General features: G+C 40.9%; 2 protein-coding genes across 5 annotated transcripts; one reads left to right on the forward strand and one right to left on the reverse strand.

The window, feature by feature from the left end:
* Positions 1-845: 845 nt before the first annotated feature.
* Positions 846-13329, reverse strand: LOC112280316 (uncharacterized). Of its 4 annotated transcripts, none has more exons than XM_090248661.1 (25): positions 12244-13329; positions 11124-11213; positions 10614-10732; positions 10224-10337; positions 9999-10080; positions 9721-9788; positions 9217-9300; positions 8760-8905; positions 8418-8520; positions 8180-8260; positions 7959-8027; positions 7628-7690; positions 7147-7305; positions 6969-7025; positions 6456-6863; positions 6214-6276; positions 5950-6027; positions 4851-5825; positions 4084-4326; positions 3191-3628; positions 2884-2960; positions 2504-2738; positions 2272-2322; positions 1899-2078; positions 846-1419 (listed from the first exon to the last, which is right to left on the reverse strand). In XM_090248661.1, exons 1-25 carry the CDS (start codon positions 12386-12388, stop codon positions 1180-1182), a joined length of 4368 nt encoding a protein of 1455 aa, XP_090104787.1. In that variant the 5' UTR covers positions 12389-13329; the 3' UTR covers positions 846-1179. The 4 variants fall into 4 exon arrangements, with proteins under 4 accessions (XP_090104787.1, XP_024371435.1, XP_090104789.1 ...); XM_024515667.3 differs by having other exon boundaries at positions 5938-6027; XM_090248663.1 differs by lacking the exon at positions 4084-4326.
* A 2612-nt stretch (positions 13330-15941) lies between these two features.
* LOC112280720 (large ribosomal subunit protein eL24) lies at positions 15942-16601 on the forward strand. Its single transcript, XM_024516555.3, has one exon. It carries the CDS (start codon positions 15989-15991, stop codon positions 16472-16474), a length of 486 nt encoding a protein of 161 aa, XP_024372323.1. The 5' UTR covers positions 15942-15988; the 3' UTR covers positions 16475-16601.
* The last annotated feature ends 2085 nt before the right edge of the window (positions 16602-18686 follow it).

The following is an 18686-nucleotide window of genomic DNA, read 5'->3' on the forward strand; positions in this document are numbered from 1 at the left end:
ACATATTTACTAAACCTTTAGGTCGTTCATTGTTCGAAAAGTTCAAGAGATAACTCAATTTGCTATGCATCTCAAGCCTAGTATCTCTAGACAATTCCTCTCACAACTCTCCATCATGACAGGGGCTGCCCGCAGTAACGAGACCATTATAGAATCCCTGCTTGCAGTGATCCGAGCCTTACTTGCCTTGTTCAAAAACACAACAGATTATCTCATTACAAGTTTAAATGATCTGCTCACTCGCCTTCGAGATTGAACTCCCTCAGATCCTGAGTCCACCAACTCCTCTCAAGGTGCTGCAACACCAAAACTTCGCAGATTGCCATACTCTAGAAGGGTAAGGTTCTGTGTAGTAAAGGTGAGACGAATACAAGGGATTTACTCATCGTGGCAAGAATGTGAACCCATGATAAAACACTGTAAGGGTGCTAAATACAAAGGCTTCAAAACACTGCACGAGGCTGAAGATTTTCATGTTTAGTACAGCACTGATTCGAGTGACCCTGTTTTGTCTAGAACTTATGGGGTGAGAGGGGGTGTTGAACGTCACCCCTAATTGTTTCCCACAGGTTCACACCATAGGGAACGTAGGGAACGTAAGAGTATCTCCCGCATTTGTACAGCTACTTCGCTGTTTCTATTATCTGAGTATTGATGTTTATTATATTGCTTGGGGTTCATTACAATGTCCTGCACTGTTAAAAGCACCATTTCGACAAAAATGCGGTGAATCAGGAATGTTATCGCGAAGAGGGATTGTCGTCACAAGCATCCGTCCACTTCGCACGTACAAATGAAGGGTAAACAACAGTCAAAAATTGAGAAAATTGACTATAACTCTGAAATGGCATTTGAAAGTGAAATACTTTTGCTGATACCGTTTTATACTAAGCAGGATTGCCGAGAGAATCAGGAACTGAAGTCATCCATTGATGTCTTTCAGAGTTCAAGTAACTTTGGAGAGCTATCAGTTGTGAAGTTTCTTTGAGCCACTTCGGGCTATATACGCGAAAAAAGCACAGCTTTTTCAACAGTAGACCATGGACAGCAACATGAAATTCTGTCTGCATTGACTGAGACGAAGGCGAGCCTGAGGAATCCATGCCTTCATGTCTTCATGCTTTCATGCCATGTAGTCGTTGCGCGAAACCGTTCAGGGAACCAACACAGCTACTCATATCAGTGCGCGGCAGTGATGGAACCTTGGAGGCATGGTTGATTCTCTTTTTCTGATATGTCGCTCTTAAGTAACTTACCGACATCAGGGAATTTACAGATGTATCCCCCTAAGTCTTTTAGTATACATGGCTGTAACAAGTTCTTTATTTCTCCGAGTGCTTTTCTTAATGGTCGATCAATGGGATCTTTGAACGGAGTTGGAAAAGTAGATGGCATTTCAGCGCCACCCGAGGATAACAGCTGTCCACAGAATACAAAAACGCGATTAAGGTCATATCAGCACAGGATTGTTACTGGGCGGATTGCAAGATGGCTAAGTAGCCGAATTGCTAAGCAAAAATCGGGTTAGCTCAACTTTGAGAGAATTTGGAATAAATAGAGGGAATTAAAGCCATACGAATTTCAAGCTTTGTGGAGTTATTATGTCTGATAACTAGTAAGTGTTCAGATGGTGAGCTGAGAACTGGAGGAGACTTAACATTCTCGCTAAATTTATAAAGCATACGAAACACCCTGCTGGGTGTGCTGTAAGACACAAATCTAACCAGAGGCAAATTTTCAGGTTTACGATGTTGGATTAGTTAGGAATACGACCAGGATAACTTTACATTGCATACAGTAGCCTTCGTAAGGCCATCTTGAGAATTACCCTCAAAACTTCTCACAACTCTACGTAGTTTTGAATCGGGTATTTGGCACCTGCTTGTGAGCAACTTTACCTGAAATTTCACAGGCTCGGCTTCTTTCGAAATCTCCACCGTCGTTACTTCATCCAGAGTTTCAATTAAGTCAGCATTCTTGGAAACAACAGATTGTTGAGCTTTTGATAATGCTTGACGTAGTAAAACCCCCTCGATTTCAAGTGCCGCATTTCTTGCTTGAATATCATGAAATGCTTTCTGTAAGAACGGGGATCAACGTCATTTTAACCCTACACAAGCCTCCCAGGATAAGAAAGTTCACGTAGGACTACGAATCCAAATGTGATGCATGCTTAAACTTAATAAACACTCCAGTCATGAGTACATAACATCAACAGCGGTAATATTCGCACAACAAGGAATAGGTACACGAAGCTGAAGTTGCATGTACCTCTCGATGAGCCTCGGCTTCACGGACACGTAGCAACTCCTTACGCCAGCCCTGCACAGAAAAATCATTGCTTTAAAACATAATTCACCCGAAGGCATTGACTTGTCATGTTCAAACTGTGAAGTAGCATACCACGTCTACAGGGTGTACTCTGCCAAAAACAACGCACACATACTTCTAACCTATAGAAGACCGCATATGAAATATGTAGTTGCACGTGGTCTAACACTACCTTGGCTCTAATCAATCGGCTTTCAGCTTTATTTAAACATTTTTCAAGAAAAGTGTTTCGCTCCATTGTTTCGCGGAAGAGCGATTCGCGCTCCAGCTCAGCATCTGGTGTCATCACCTGCTCCATTAATTGTCTAATTTCTTCCTTGTGCATCTCACATTCAGCCCGCAGCTGTTGGAGCTCCCAGTCATCACCATTTTGCGAAACCTCCATAGACGTTCGCAAGTTGTTCACTCTGAAAAAGTTAAGATTCTCAGCTGCTGCAGATGTTTGATGGGTAAAAGATATCGAACAAAAATGTAACCTATAATTCTTCCGCTTTCAATCGGCCAATCAGTGCAGGCCTTCGATAATCCCCACTTAACATTAAGAAGACGCACCTCAAATGCTCGATTTCCACTTTGTACTCAACAATCTCCATCTCCGCGACAGTCAGCCTTGCCTCAAGAGCTTTAACCTACAAAAAGGAAATTATTCTAATATCAAGCAACAAATGTAGAAAAGGAGCAAAACTTTACAAGCAAATCATTAGTACAGACCAGATTAAGTGCTTCGTACTGAGTAAGTGGGGTTCAATCAACAGATCCTTCAACTGATACAATTGCAAATCAGATATTCTTCAACAGATACCTGAATGGTAACTGCGTCCATATTCCAAGTATCTCGTGGAGAGGTGGTAGAGCTTACCTTGTTAAGAAGCTCCTTCGTGAATAGTTTTTCCGCCTCACTCATGTTCTGTTTCGATTTTAGATCTGATATTATTTCATCGCCTTGGGCAGTCATCATATACTCCTGGCTCATCTCAATCGTGTGCAAACCATCAGCCATTTGCACGTCCGAAGAGACACAGGAGATACATTTAGATACAAGCCCGGATTCTTCATCACAATCTTGATGCAGGTCAATGTTGCATATGTCCTCTCCTGCGTCTTGAGATGATAGCACAGAGACAACATCGAGAGATTGAACCCAGGCATTGGCGGGCATTACAGAGTTACGAGCCGCCTTTTGATCCTCACACCATCCTTTCATACTGTCTCCATTTGAACTGTCGTGTGGGTTGTGTACAGAGAAGACAGATCCGTCGGATACCAGTTGTGTTTCATCTAGAATGTTTGTGGATCTCTGCCACAGCATGGACAGGTTCAAGTAATTCGTGAGAACATGAACATGGGCACATCAAAATAAATTTAGGTTTTAAGATAAAAATCTACACTCCGGTGCTGCATTGCAAGAAGTTTGCAAGAGGAGTAAGAGACTACGCAGGGGAATAAACCATCAAATAAACCAGGATACCTATAAAAAGCTAACAAACGTTGTCTAAGTTTACATCAACCGACTAGATATTCGTCGAGATGAGGAATAGATTAGTAACCCAGCGTCTTCCTGACTTCGGCGACACTACATGTTTGATTAAAAACGAATAAGTCACGGTCAGGAGCATGTGAAAGCAGAAAACCAGGTGCCATGAATACGCCATTATAATTCTAGAAGCACTGCTGACTGAATTTAACGGCCGTGTCAAAGCGCATTTTTAACTCAGCTACAATTTTATCAAACGGTGACCTCTGCATGGGCACCTGATATAGTTTGTCACTCTTCGTTTCAAAGCCCTTCAGATATTGCTTGATTTCAGCGCAGGTGGTAGCCACCACTCCATCATGCAAAGCAATAACGCCCAGACTGTTCTCCAAAGCTCTGACTAGCCGCAACTTCTCCGCCTTAACAACTTTCAAACACTCATGGTTAACACACCTCTGCCCCTTCATATAGCTGGGATGCGGTTTGTCCTCGGGATTCTGATTTGAGTGAGGTCCTATGTCCTGGTGACCCTCAAACGATCGATGGACACAAAACGATGTTATGTTAATCACTTCTGCGCGGCGGGGACATGCTTCGCAGGACTTGAGGATAGGATATGAAAAGTTCTCTTCACAAGAAAACGCACCGACCTCCTTAATTTCAATTACACTCGTATCAACCCCATCTTGCTCACGAGAAATTCCTTAGACAAAATGTGATTGCCCAATTACCCTGTCTACGGTCCGATCCGAGCATCTCTCAGATCTCGTAATACTTCACTGATGGCACAAGTAGACGAGGACACATTTAATCTATAGATATGAACCGCCTCAGGTTTTTATCCTGGAGGGAGGGGTGTCTGCGCTGAGTTCCCTAGGTAACGCCCAGCAAACTCAGAGGTGGCTTAAGAATGACGGCGGATAGTAAATCCAGCCAAAAGGACATAGCAAAAAACGGCCAAAGAAAACAAAAAAAAATGGTCTCAAGGAGTAAAAATTGTAAAAATGCCATCAAGTAATCCACAAGTCAGTGGTGACCTCCTTACGTTTTTACAGATGAAGTCGTCCCCCCGATAACTTGCCCCATCATTCGCAACTTGGATGACTTGGGACGTGAAGGAGGGCTCCTTCGACGACAGATTATGCATCAAACAAAGGCCAACATCAGCACACTCTAAAAGCAGCATCTGAAGTGCCTCTAAGCTTTTGCCAATAGTTCCTTTCGAAGCAACATGAGTTTCTAAACATTGAATGTCGTGATTGATGATACGTTGAAGTTCTTGAAGAAGACTTCTTCCAAGTTGATAGGCAAGATGTAAGGAAGCTTTCAGATTCTTCCTTTCTTGGGGAGCTCCAAAATCTTTCGTAAAAGATTCTATCTTTTTGACGCCTGATCCTGAAAGTTGCTTAAACCGACAACACAAGCGGCTTAATGCAGCAAGGATATCATCACTGTAAGCAGCATTCCCAGGCGTAGGCCTTATTCTAGATCCAGTCCAGTCTTGATCCCTATCTTCAGCAATTTGAAAGACTGAGCTGTCATCGTCATCAAAGAGCCGCCTCTTATGGATCTTATGCATCAAAATTTCAGACATTTGTCTATCGTGGTTTTCATTGGGAAAACGTCTGGATACACAACCACCAATTAAAGCTCCAGATAACATCAGCGGCCTCTGAATGCTGTTGTCTGCGAATGATTGACATTCAGAACATATTTCATTTGATTCATTGACTTCGAGTACATCGGGTTCAAAGTCAACTCCGGAGCAGGAGACTTCATTGCATTGCTGGTTGATATCACCTTGGATTCTCATCTCAAGACTACGTAACCTTTGCTTGAAAAACTCATTTTGTTCATCCATAGACACCCTTTCTTGAGCTTCTTGCTCAAGAGCTTCCCTTGCGTGCAGGACTTGCTCTTGAAGAAGCGCAGTCTCTGATTTCAGTCGTTTATTTTCCTCATTACATTTCTCTAGCTCAATTTCCAAATCCTTGACTACACCATGAAGTTTCGTGATTTCCTGATTTTGCATACACAAGCATGAGCCATCAGCCATCACAATCAAAGATAACATTAGCAGCCACATACAGAAATTGCTCAGAATGGCTGCATAAAGAAAAACTAATCCAGACCTGTTTTGATACCTGAAGCTGAAACCTTGATTTCTCTTCAAGAAGAGCACTATTTGCAGCTGCAACGGCTTCTTTGATTTTTTCCTGAATCTGCTGACACCAGCATCTCAGAGAATCAACAAAAACTCACAAATAGAAAGGAGCTCTGAACAACGTCCGAGAGGGTTACCAAACGACAAAAAAGCTACAAGAATACGTATGCAGTTTGGATTGTAATATCAGTGAAAAACGAATGAATCAGGCGAACTAAATATCAATTCGAGAGGCGACGAGGACCTTGAATTCAATGGATGACTGAAGCTCTTGATACTGCAAATTCATAGCGTTCAGCTGCTTGAACTGTTCACAAACGAGTGTAGCGGACGGAGCAAGAGTGAGCTAATCACATCATCCCGTTTCAGGATACAACATAGCAAGGTCATAATGAGCACTAACAAAACACAGATAAGTAAGGAAATAAGAGAACAAAATGCAGACTACATCTACATCTAAGAATAGACTTAAAGGTGGTCGTTTACCAAGGTATTTTTGCGTGAGCTCTCGGCAAGAAGAGGAAATTGGATTTGTCTAAAGCCCTGAGCATTTTCAGTATCTGATGAACCATGTGATAATCGCGAGTCAGAACTGACGTGGCAATCTTTCATATTCCCCCAAGTGTCCTCGTCAGTAACAGATTCAAGTGCGCCCCTGTTGAAACTGGCACACATATCTTCATCTGCAATATTCTCAAAGTCTGAGAAGTGAGGTAAGCTGTTCACCCCACTTGAACCGCTCCAAAACGAATCGCATTCATCACTAAGAAGACTTTCGAAGGCGGGAGGGAGGCCAAAAGTTCTGTCCCTACGCGTGGCTAGAGGTCGTGATTTAGCGTCCACTAAGGATGATGCGGTAAGTTGACTATTGCGTCCGTTAATTCTTCGCAGGCCCTGCGGGACCATTCAGTCGACAAGAACTTAGACCAGCAAACTAGACAGATTCAAACGTGTACACCTGTTTGGAAATGATCCAGGTCAAACGACTAGGTAAATTACCTGTTCTAAGGTATTTGATATTGAGGATTGAGGACACCACGTTTCTCTCCTGTGACTCTGTGCATATCATTCCGTAGCAAGTTTGTCAGTTCGCTGACGTCACAAGGATAATCACTAGGATGGATGAGAATACGTAGTCGTAGAAATTACAGATGAAGTTAGAGACGTCAGTGGACACCTTAGTGGGTAATTCACGATCTTCAATCGCTCCACTTATCACCATTGTGCTTAAGTTTTCAATTCTCTGTTCTTGTTCTTTGATCCGCCGTTCACGTTCCACCTGCGCTTTAATCTCTTGTTGGAGTTCCAGTTCTAACTTTTCTCGTCCAAGCTCGTACTATTCACATGAAAACAAAGTCAAAATTACACGCCCAATACGATTCAGAATAATCGATGCCTCCCAAAAAAATGAAATAATATTCTTCGGTAAACAGAAATTAATCTGAGATAGCAATTTGTGACTATAAGAACCTGTTTAGACGATCAAGAATTGCACCTTCACTAAATTCACTACGAGTATATAATGCAAAATGAACTTTTCTGCTTCAATCCGACAACATGTGAAGAAGCTATCTAAGTGATCGTTCCTTCGATGTTCAACAGCAATCATCAGTGCTAAATGCTGAGAATAATCAAGAGTGAATAATAAGCTTTAAGACCTTAAGCAAGTCGTTCCGCAACTGCAATATCTCCTTCTTCAAGTCTTCAGAATGGGACGATCCCTGAAAGATAATAACATCAAGCAACTTTAAGATGTACAACGATGGACACCACATCCCAACTAAGTAATCATACGTCATTTTCTGCAGTAACCGAGTATTGTGTTATTGAGAAGCCATCGATAGCAATAGGACCCGCTAATACGTCTCGGATTTTTCCCGAAGTCCTTGGTAGACACAAAAATCCAGGAGCGCTCTCTGGATTCTCCAATTCACGGATGAGCTATTTTGGAGAATGACAATACGGTACTGATATGGAAACTGAACTCACCTCAAGTCGCCTTTTAAGTTCTTTTATTTCCTCTTTCTGGCGTTTCAGAAGAGCAGCATCAGTCAAGATCTGTCAAAGCAGGAAACTAACGTCAAAAAGCGTCGTAATTCCGAAGTATCAGAACTGAAGAGGCAGATGTAGATTTATGACTCAGCTGGTTTGAGCAAAAACCAAAGAAATAAACAAATCGCCACAATAGTTGTGATGGGGTAATAGATCACCTCATTCACTTGAGCGCAGTTGGTGACACGTTTGGCTCTGCTGGCAAATTGCAGGGTTCCCCTAGTCTCATCGATGTGAATCTGTGCGCAACAGTTTGGGAAAGTAAGTATGACGCCAGTAAACATCAAGGTTCTTGAAGCCTCATATATACTCACGAGATGGGCATTTTAAAGATGACTTACACGCCAAATGCCTTCAATCAAAGGTATATCCATCGAATTAAAAATTGCAACAGACCTCATCAGGATTAATCGTACAGATTATTGAAGTTCTCGCATTTCCTCCCAGGGCCGATTGAAGGATTCGTGTCAGCTTACTGTCACGATAGGGTACATGTGCTCTGCATAAAAACACATATCAAATAAAGTGTCAAAGTTGAGTAACAATCCTCTAGCTCCACATTGTAATCGAAATATTGTCAAGACAGCCAAGTCATCAAGGTCACGCCATACACCGTATTTAACATCTTTTAACGAAATGAACTCTTCGTTAACATCTTTATTACAGCTGCACATTATTAACTATCCATACACTGAGTAAACCATATTGTGGGTGCAACAGGTAGTACAAAATACATACCCCTGCTTTCCACCACCTTCACTCAGCTTGTTTATCACCATTCCAAGAGTAGTAAGACTTTTATTGATGTGAGCTCCCTCTCTTAAGCGAACCCCTTCAGCTCCAGTCTTAGAAATCCTCTCAGACCCTGCTAGGTCTACAAGATTCTGCAGTATTTGCCAACTATTAGTCCACCGAGAATTCTATCTAGAACATATATTGCAGCTCGTCAATTCATACTACACCCTCAAATATTTTCAACTTATTCCTAAAATCTTTCATTGCGTGGAGGTCGGAAGAAACCTGTGATTCTGTAAATTGGTCAACATCACCGTAAGAGACCTATCTATGGTGTATAACCTTCGGGAAAGTCAATCATCTTTCCAATTCACAAATGTGATATACATCTAAATATAACTCGAACTAACACAAAAATGCAAAAACTTCAGACCTGATTCTCGAGCTAGAACACGCTTACCAAGGCAGACACTCGCACGGCATCCTGGGCACTTGGATCACTATCTTGTGTGGAGTCATGACTCTTATCTCTGCTCTCGATAACCTGCGACGACCCAGCAGCTACTCAGAAGAATAGTTGAAAGGCTTCGACAATGCAGAACTGAAATGAGAAGCCTAATGAAAGCACAGCTGTTTGTCTTGAACATCCGGAGATTGAGCCACATCACTGACTAACCAAAGTCTAGTGAAGCCACACTTAAAACCCTCCTCAAAAATGTACTAAGATAAACTGACATGAAATAAATTTGGGGTGAATTCAATTATTGTAGATTTCGGTGTTTAGGGATTAAGAGGGTATATGACTTACGACAAGCACGGTGCCATGTATTTAGATTCCCAATCATTCAGGTTGGACCACAATGATATCGAACACTGCTGATACCGGCAAAGAAGTGATACAACTACGCAAGCACTCCTGAAAACATGAATCAAAATCGATGGATCCAAATGTGGTGGAGTTTACCATACGAAATATGGTGTGTGATCGACTGCTATTCACGTTCATGTCCGTTTCCGCTAAGTGCCTCTGAGCTACACGACAGTTCGTAGTCATTGCAAATGTGAACAAACCAAATGCATGGATGTGGAAAGGAAACTGATTGAAAAGTACAATCAATAACCACGAACGTTTCGAGGCCATGAAGAACCTATGAAGAGATCCATGAAAAAAAATTGAAGTATGATTTCGTAGGCTTAGAACGACCACGAAAGACTGGGTTATAGAATAATGTGGACCCTAACCTTCACCACGTTCAAGTACTGCAATGACCTGCTCAACACTGTCGGCGATTTCCTCCCTTAAACCTGCTACAAAGATGCCTCTCTGCATAGAACAAAGCCTCTGCTTAATCCAGTTGATTAGATTGTTGACATACTGTACCACTATGTAGAAATCAGTCTTCGAACATGCGTATTATTACATGAATCTTCAAGGGTCGGGAAAAGAATTTGAATGTCAAGCAATACCTCAATGCTTTCGTGGATTTGTAATTTACGATTGTCGGGAGCCAATAGGTCATTGATCTCCTCGTTGTATATCTCCATATATGACACACGAACCAGAAATTCCCGATCTACTATCTGAAGGAAGAAAATTCATGGGACTCAGTGAAGTTGCATTCCATTCAGTCAGTAAGAGGTTGTTTTCATGTAGAATACACTGTTGGACACTTACATGATCTTCCCATGTGTCACTCTCACTTACCAAGGCACTCATACGATTCAAACTCAGCTGCTAAGATAGACTGAACAACGACATTTCACCTCCTCGACGCTCCGTAACTAAGCGAGTTCGCGTACCATCATTATCTGATAGTTTGACTTTTTTCACTAGATCAAGAATAACAGACAGCAAACCTTATCAATACTGGTGAAGACATCCTGAATGGCCAGTCGGGTGACACCTTGATCGGTAGCAGATCCCTGCATCGTGTAGGTTTTGCCACTGCTTGTCTGGCCGTAAGCGAATACTGTGCCTGTAAATTGAAAGCCACGAGTAAGTAACAGAAAAAGCATCCAGGCTCATTAGATTTGCTTAAAGACGCGGGTCATAATAGAAGGTAACTAAAGTACACACCAATACGAAGTGAGTGCATACTCTAACTTCGAGGTTAACAAGCTGCCCGAGGACGAAAATATGCCACTCGGATTTGCAGTTGAAAGGATATTATCTAAAGATGACTGAAACTCAGACGAAAGCATTCCGCATGAATCATGCAACAAAGTTGAAGGAAACCGGGCACCTACACCTGTAGAACAGTTTAAGAATTTGTAACAATGTTAAGGACTTTAAGGCTGGATAAAAAAAAACTCAAGACATGCATGCAGCAAAGAAGCCAGAGAATAATATATTGAATTCCATCATACCATTGAAGCCTGAAACTGCAGACAAAACTAGGTCCTTAGCGTGCTCCTCGTAAATTTCTGCATTTGTAGTGCTCACTCCAAAAATCGTGTCTGGTAGTCACCCAAATATCACAGACGCTTAACATCGCTTACAAATAACTTGTCAAAGTGAAAAACTACCCTACTTAGGTACAAGAAGTTCATGAAATCGCTACAAAAAATATCATTCAAACCCTGGCCAAAACAACATTCACTATATGACGCTCTAATACACTGGATTCTCGGTATGGGGCTTCCTCCTCGAGTAGGTGAGACCATTGCATCAGGCCTCAAAAGCCAGAGCCCTGAGAGAACAGATATTCACTGACATGTACAGGATCTACATCCAGGTCACCTATCGCTAATGATGTCGACACTTCATTCCACGTTATCAGGATTATAGCCGGAGGCGAGGCGAAAACGGACAACATGTAATTCCAGCAGGGTGTACAAAGTTTTATTTCATGTTTACCGTGGGAATAATATGTTCGACATTAAGAAAACAATATTAATAAATGATTCCAACCATGAAAATAAACATGAAAATAACGAGTAAATCAAGAAGCCAGGTTGTTGTTGCAGAGTCATCGAGACAAGAAATTGTATCACTTGTAATCATCAACTCGAAGAAAAAATCCTCACACAGCCTGAATCATCAATTTATCAAATAATTGCCACAAGCCGCCCTGTCACCTGGAACAATGTGATTCAGCGAAGGAGGCTAGTTTTACAGAACTGGATGCTAGCTAGACTTAATGTGGAGATGAAGAATTAGCACAGGTAATTGGCTCTGAAGAAGAATCCACAGTTTGTGAGCAATCGTAAGCTTCAACCCCCCTAGCAAACTGAAGTTCGTAATTCAAGGTGAGTCATAATTCGAAACAAATTCGATACACTTCGGGCGGAACACGTCGACCGGGGGACAGACGAAATTGTCTCGTAGCAGAGATGGACAAACTCTCTCTGTGAGACGTACAGGATCTGCTGTATTGGTAGGATCGCGGGGGGGGGGGGGGACATGCCGAGAGCAACAAACAGAAAGCGAAGAACGCCAAGACATAGACATATAATACTCGATATCCAAGACATTGTTAGAGCTTACCAAACGAATAGGTCTGACCCTTGATAGGAGTGCCCAATGCACTGTGCAAAGAAATGGTATTCGCCGCGACCTTCCATCGAGTCCCGTTGTTTGCTTCCTGCGTGCTCGTTGGCTTCACACGGATAGCAACGCAAATCTTCTCCATGACTCAGGGTCTTCGCGTAGACAATTCACACATAGCCAGCCCCCATTGTCGTAGCCATTCTGCTGTTCTGCACTACCATTAACACGTCGCTAAAGCAAAATCTCCCCTCAGCTGCAAGAAACAGGCTCAATGCTCACAGTTCCCTCTCAGGTTCCCCAATGCACACTCTGCTCAATTTCTCAGTCCCGTAACTGACCGCTCGCTTGCTCCCAAACGCAGCTCGCGAACTAAACAGCCCGCCAAAACCAAACAGAGCTACATAACCGGGAGCGCATCCAGCCCAAATGACAAAATCCAGTATCGTCGAAGATTTGGACAGTAGTAAAAGACGGACTTTCCCCGGGGGTAATATCTCCCTTCAGTCTACTTAGAGAGCAGCATTGTGGAACACATCCTTGACAACAAGGACCACAACTCCGCAACAAACGCGCCACTCAAGCACACGAAACAACGCATGCTGTCGGGAGATGGATCCGAACAACCTCTGCATCCCACTAGCCCTCACGATTAACCTCAAAAGTCGTTACAATCCCCAAAAATACCGGGATCGTACGAAGGCTCCACTCCATCAACACAAAACGATCCTCCAACACAACTAAGTTCAAAAAGACTTTCAGTATCATGGCATAGCGGGAGGTTGAAGACGACGAGCTCGATTTACGATACCACCGTACTTATACTCCGTATGTGTATATCCCTCCCCCACGCCCGTTTGAATGCATTAAGGAATGGTACCGCAACGCTGAGAATAGCCATACTATAGAATGAGTGTGAGTGGTGACAGCGGCAAGCGACTGGAAATCCTTGGAATAGTAACGTCAATGAGCCCGATCTCGGAGCGTTGAGGAAATCGGTTCGATGGTGATGGTCGCGAAGGAGTCGTCGTCGTCGTAATAATGAAAGTAGGGGTCACGAAGTGAGTGTCCCGCGACAACGGACGCGAGAGAAGTGGCTGCAATTGCAGCAGCGCCAGCTTCGAAAGCTGCTGCGAATGAGCAGGCTAAAGCTCATCGCCTTCAACGGCTCTCCTCCGGCAGGTCCACCCCATGCTGGATTTTGAAGTTATGGCACACGAGCATCTCTTTTTAGCTGGATTTCAGAGCCTCTGCAGTTGCTGTTTTCTTAAACCTGTCTGGAGCATTATTGTAATAGGTCTTATTCCCATTTAGGCTAAAAAAATCTGAATTTTTTTGTATAGATGTACTGCGTATTCGAGTCGATTTTCATCAACGTAGTGTTCAATTCTACTTTAATTTTAATTTGTTAGTGACAAAAAAAATCAAAAACGCATTACTTGGAACCGTGATCGAACCAATGTTCTCAAAGTCAAGGTACATGGTAAAGTTTATTGAATGAAAAAACAATTGTGAAATTGTTACGAGTGTTCTAGTTTTAATTAGTTTATTTCTTTTTTCTTTTTTCAAAGAAACCTCTGGAGCTACATCGTGAGAAAAGTTGTTGCTGCAACCATCTGTGTTAAAAACTCCTTAACATGTTTTTTAAGAGACTCCTTCACGCTATGAATCAAGATTTTAAAATGAACTTAAAATCATTATCGTGGCTCTTTGTTTAGGTGTCACACAAACAGGTCACAGTATTAATATCAATGTTGATCTAAAAATTTCTAGAAATTGATTGGTCAACGCTTGGTTTTAGGGTTTAGGATTGAGCTACACCTTGAACACCTATACTTGGTCTATAATAAGTGTAACAAACACTAATTACAGACAATATTGAAAACAAACATATTTATTGCAAAAAAATTACAAATAATAAAACAATGTTAAATTGCAACATCTATTATACAAAACTATTTAGGTGTAAAATAAAGAGACAAAGAAGTCTCCTCATTGGCCGAACATGGAAACAAGTGGACACAGATGAACAAGGAAATGGATGGATAGCAGTGCCATAGATTGTGGTGCCTAACGACATGGGTTTATGCTAATAGAATATAAAAAAGCATTTCATGTTTATATTTTATAAATGTTCAAAATTCATTTTGTATCATTTTTTTAAATGTATGCAACTTTAAAATCCACAACAAAGTGCAATGAACTTGTGTGGTGTATGTTTTAAAATTTGTATCCATACAAAGTAAAATAATCAACCAAAATTAGTTCCCTTGATGATATCAGATTATATGTCAAACTTCTACTTAATAATCATATGTATTCTATCTGTCAGATTATGCAAAACTTCAATCTGTTGATTAGTTTGCCAAAGACCACTAAGGAATCAAGACAACAATCAGATCTTTTCACATCAAATTGTATTTTGAGCCATGAGACATGAGACTGAGAACTTTCTTGTGCATTATAGTACAAATATTAATATGCTTTTTGGTGTTCTTAACGTTTATTAAGTTAAATTTGAAAAAAAAACATTTAATTTTACTTTTTCTCATTGATTTTTCTTTTAAAATATCATTATGTTATCTAATGAAACAACATAAATTGTATTATCATTAACCAGATTTGTGAAATCATTTGTAAGTTTTTGAGAGCCCAGTAAATTCAACTTAAATTACGTGAAGCGGATCTGAAAGTAGTTTTCTTTTATTATTAAAAAATAAAAATAAAAATAAACAGTGACAGATGTGAGTGAATCCATATTTATTTCAGAATTATATGTATAAACTACATAAATTCAAATTTCCATGCTGTATGTAGTGTACATTGCATGCGTTCCACTATCAAAATGATTCAGAAACTGATGAATCCACGATTTAATCGCATGTTGAAATATAATCATTTAGATCTACAATACAAGCATTATGAATTCAATAGTATTCTAATTCATTCATCTGTTAGATATTAAAACATTTAAAAATTCATATTTTACAAAAGTGGCATAACCCAAAAAGTCCTCCCATTTCAATTGACTGAATATTGACAGAGAAGCGTGTCGTTAACGAGCTCACACCGAAAAGTTCACCGCAATTATCCATGAATTTGTTAGATAAAAAAGATCTCAACCTAATCTCACACCAGACACGTAACTATTGATTGGTCTCTTGGTAGATGAGCGGTGAGTTTGTACGTATCTTGCTCGACTTTCACTTAAGATGACTGTAAAACTCCTATCAATTCTTCGAAATCCCTCGATCCTGATGCTGAAAAGCAGATATTCTTACCAAAATCACTCACAAACGAGTTTCGCAGGATCCAGCTTTGTGATTCACCTTATTACAGTCGCCCAGAAATAGTCCTAGGCAACAAGGTTTTCATTATACTCCAACACCTGATCAACCACAACCAATATGACGGGGTTAAACAGAATGCATTGAAGACTTGGCAGCGCTGAAGGAGGAGCAACAAATCACAGTTAGAAGCTTTGTGGAACTTGTGATTTCTCTGATTGATCGGAAGCAGAAGCTTGCCAAAAAAGAAAAAAGAAAAAAGAAAAAACTCGGGCCCCTATCAATGAATGATAACTTCGCCATGGCTTTATACGATTTCTCGTTAATAATAGATGAGATTAGGGTTTAGGGTTGCAATTGGGTTTGCCTTTGAGGTGTAGGAGAGCCCTCACATCAATCCTTTTGTGTTGCAGCGACTTCGCACCATCCCTTGCATGTGCAGCCCGTAGCTTGCAACCATGGTGCTCAAAACAGAGGTATGTCGGTTCTCCGGTGCGAAGATCTATCCCGGCCGGGGGATTAGGTTTATTCGCAGCGATAGTCAGGTGTTCCTTTTCCTCAACAGCAAGTGCAAGAGGTACTTCCACAATAGGCTGAAGCCCGCGAAGCTGTCTTGGACGGCGTTGTTCCGGAAACAGCACAAGAAGGACCTTCACGACACCGCAGTGAAGAAGAAGAGGAGGACCACGAACAAGCCATACTCTAGGTCCATCGTGGGAGCATCGCTAGAGGTGATTCAGAAGAAGAGGACGGAGAAGACGGAGGTGCGCGCCGCAGCTCGCGAGGCAGCGCTGCGGGAGATTAAGGAGAGGATCAAGAAGACGAAGGACGAGAAGAAGGCGAAGAAAGCCGAGGTGGTGAAGACGACGAAGGGGCCGGGGAAGCAGGCGGCAAGGGGTCCACAGCCGAAGGCAGCGAAGAGTGGTGCCGGAGGCAAGCGCTAAGGATGGTAGTGTGGAGGACAGGTTGTGAGATTTCTTGGGTTTTTTTATATGTTGAGCACAATTACATCAATTTTGTCTATGAAAATTAACTTTTCTTGAAATGGTTAAATTTTCTATGATTCTGAGATGGGCTTGATGATTACGGGGTGTCTAGTTGAATTATCAGTTGAAATGAGTGCCATACCTCTCTGAAGTAATGATTAAGTCATGTGAGTCACGTGTAATTGTTATTTTATCTTCAACGATATGAACCTTTGTTCGTTACTGAATCATTGATCGTAACAGGGTGAGTTGGCATAAAGGGCTAGGTTATGTGTTGTCTGTAAACTGAGATGTCTTGATCGATGCCGCATCGCCCGATGTGAATCTGTCCAGGAAGCTTGTAAACGATTTTAGCCGGCGATTTAGGGTTTTGGATAAAATTCAGTGGAGACATGCTGCCGCAAGAAGCACAATTAATTGCTATTCCGGAGCTTTCCACACTTGTTCGTGTATTTAATCTCGTTGCTACTCGTTGTGGTTGTTATTTCGGAGTGGAGGCTCTGGATAGCTCTGGATTCAGTATGACTGAGTTTGGATAAGTTCCTTAGTGGTACTTCTTTCTTTCTTACTTGCGTTTAGCATCTTCAGTATCCGAAATGAACTATCGGTCACTTAAGTTTGCTGGTCTCTGTGGGTATCATTTGAGCCCTAATGTAGACATTATGATAATAACCTGTCTTTTTCTTCGTCTTTGATGATATGATATGATATGATATCTTTGCCACTGATGACCTATCTGTACTATTCTTGTGTTTAGATTACTCTGGCTGTGGAGGTTGGATCTTTTCTTTCTCATTGCTTCCTTTGTGCATTCTTTAAGAATGAATGGATTGAATGGTTATCAGGTGTATGGGACCTTGAGACTGGTGTCTCAATCTTACTGTTCTAGTAATGGCAACGGAGCTGTTGCTTGCATGTCGCAATGTGCTTGGTGCGAACGAGCACGAGCATATTTAATTTTTCCAGCTATTTACGAGTGTCCTGTTGCGAAACTGTCCTGCTTGATGTGGCTTGTTTGCTTAGATTTATTAACTACCACGAATGAATCTCACTTAGCTATTAATCATCTGCAAAAGCAGCAGGGATCACAGTTCAAATTCCGTTTGCCTAAGTCTTGTGTCAGCCGAAGCACTTGTCGGAGTATCTCTGAAGGTGTACTATGAGGCTTTTCAAACTCTTCTGTTACTGTGCTGCTTAGTAACCAGATCGGATACATGACCGCGGAATAGACTATTAGTTCGCAAACTTCCAGCTGCATGCTTCGACCAACGGTAGTCGGTAACTGTGGCTGAGATAGAATTGGTGAGCTCCACAAGAATGAGATCATGGACTAGAGGCTGTTCCAACCTCCTTGATTGTCATACTTTGCTTTCTGAGAAGCCGAAGTCGCTTCCAGTGCTGCGGGAATTAAACAAATATATCCCACATCTAAGAGAGGTAATCATAAGTTGTATCTGATTTGAATGAATGTCTCCTGATTAAGTACTACATAATGTTGCATTATTTTGACTGAGAAATCAATCTCGAAATTTTGGACATTTCATATGAAGTAATTAATTTGAACTACTTTGTTTATGCAATGTTCAAGTGTTTTAGCGATCATGGTTTCTGAGTAATTTTCCTTTACTTAATCTCAAGTGCACTTCATAGTTAGGAGACAAGGAGAGAGGCTTTAACTTTTAAATGTTTTGATTGGCTGAATTTGAGAAGTCTCAATAAGTTGGGTCTATACTTTGAAAAGTTCAAAGATCTTAAGAGGAAAAAACAATTTTTTACAAATAGAAATTTGTAAAAAATAGAATTATTATTTGTAAAAATATGTAATACTTACATAATACTTTATTGATATAAAAAATATATTCTTAAAAAGATAAGATAGACATTTTTCTAAGGTTATTATTTAACTAATATTTATAGTAATATTTTTTAAATTATTGTTATTTCACTAACATTAATAGTGGTATTGTTTTCTATAATAATTCCTTTTGTTAGATTGGAAAGAAAAGAAAAAAATAATATCTTTCTTTCTTATATTTTTAAGAATGTATTTTATTTTATTTTTATTTTATGTTTTTGATAAAGTTGTATAAATTGATACAACTTCATGTTGGTTGATTTCTCGTCATACATTAATCAGAATGGAGATTTTTTTTAAATTAATTTATTTTAA

The sequence above is a fragment of the Physcomitrium patens genome, chromosome 3 (assembly GCF_059467195.1).
Source record: "Physcomitrium patens ecotype Gransden chromosome 3, ASM5946719v1, whole genome shotgun sequence".
Taxonomy (NCBI): Eukaryota; Viridiplantae; Streptophyta; class Bryopsida; order Funariales; family Funariaceae; genus Physcomitrium; species Physcomitrium patens.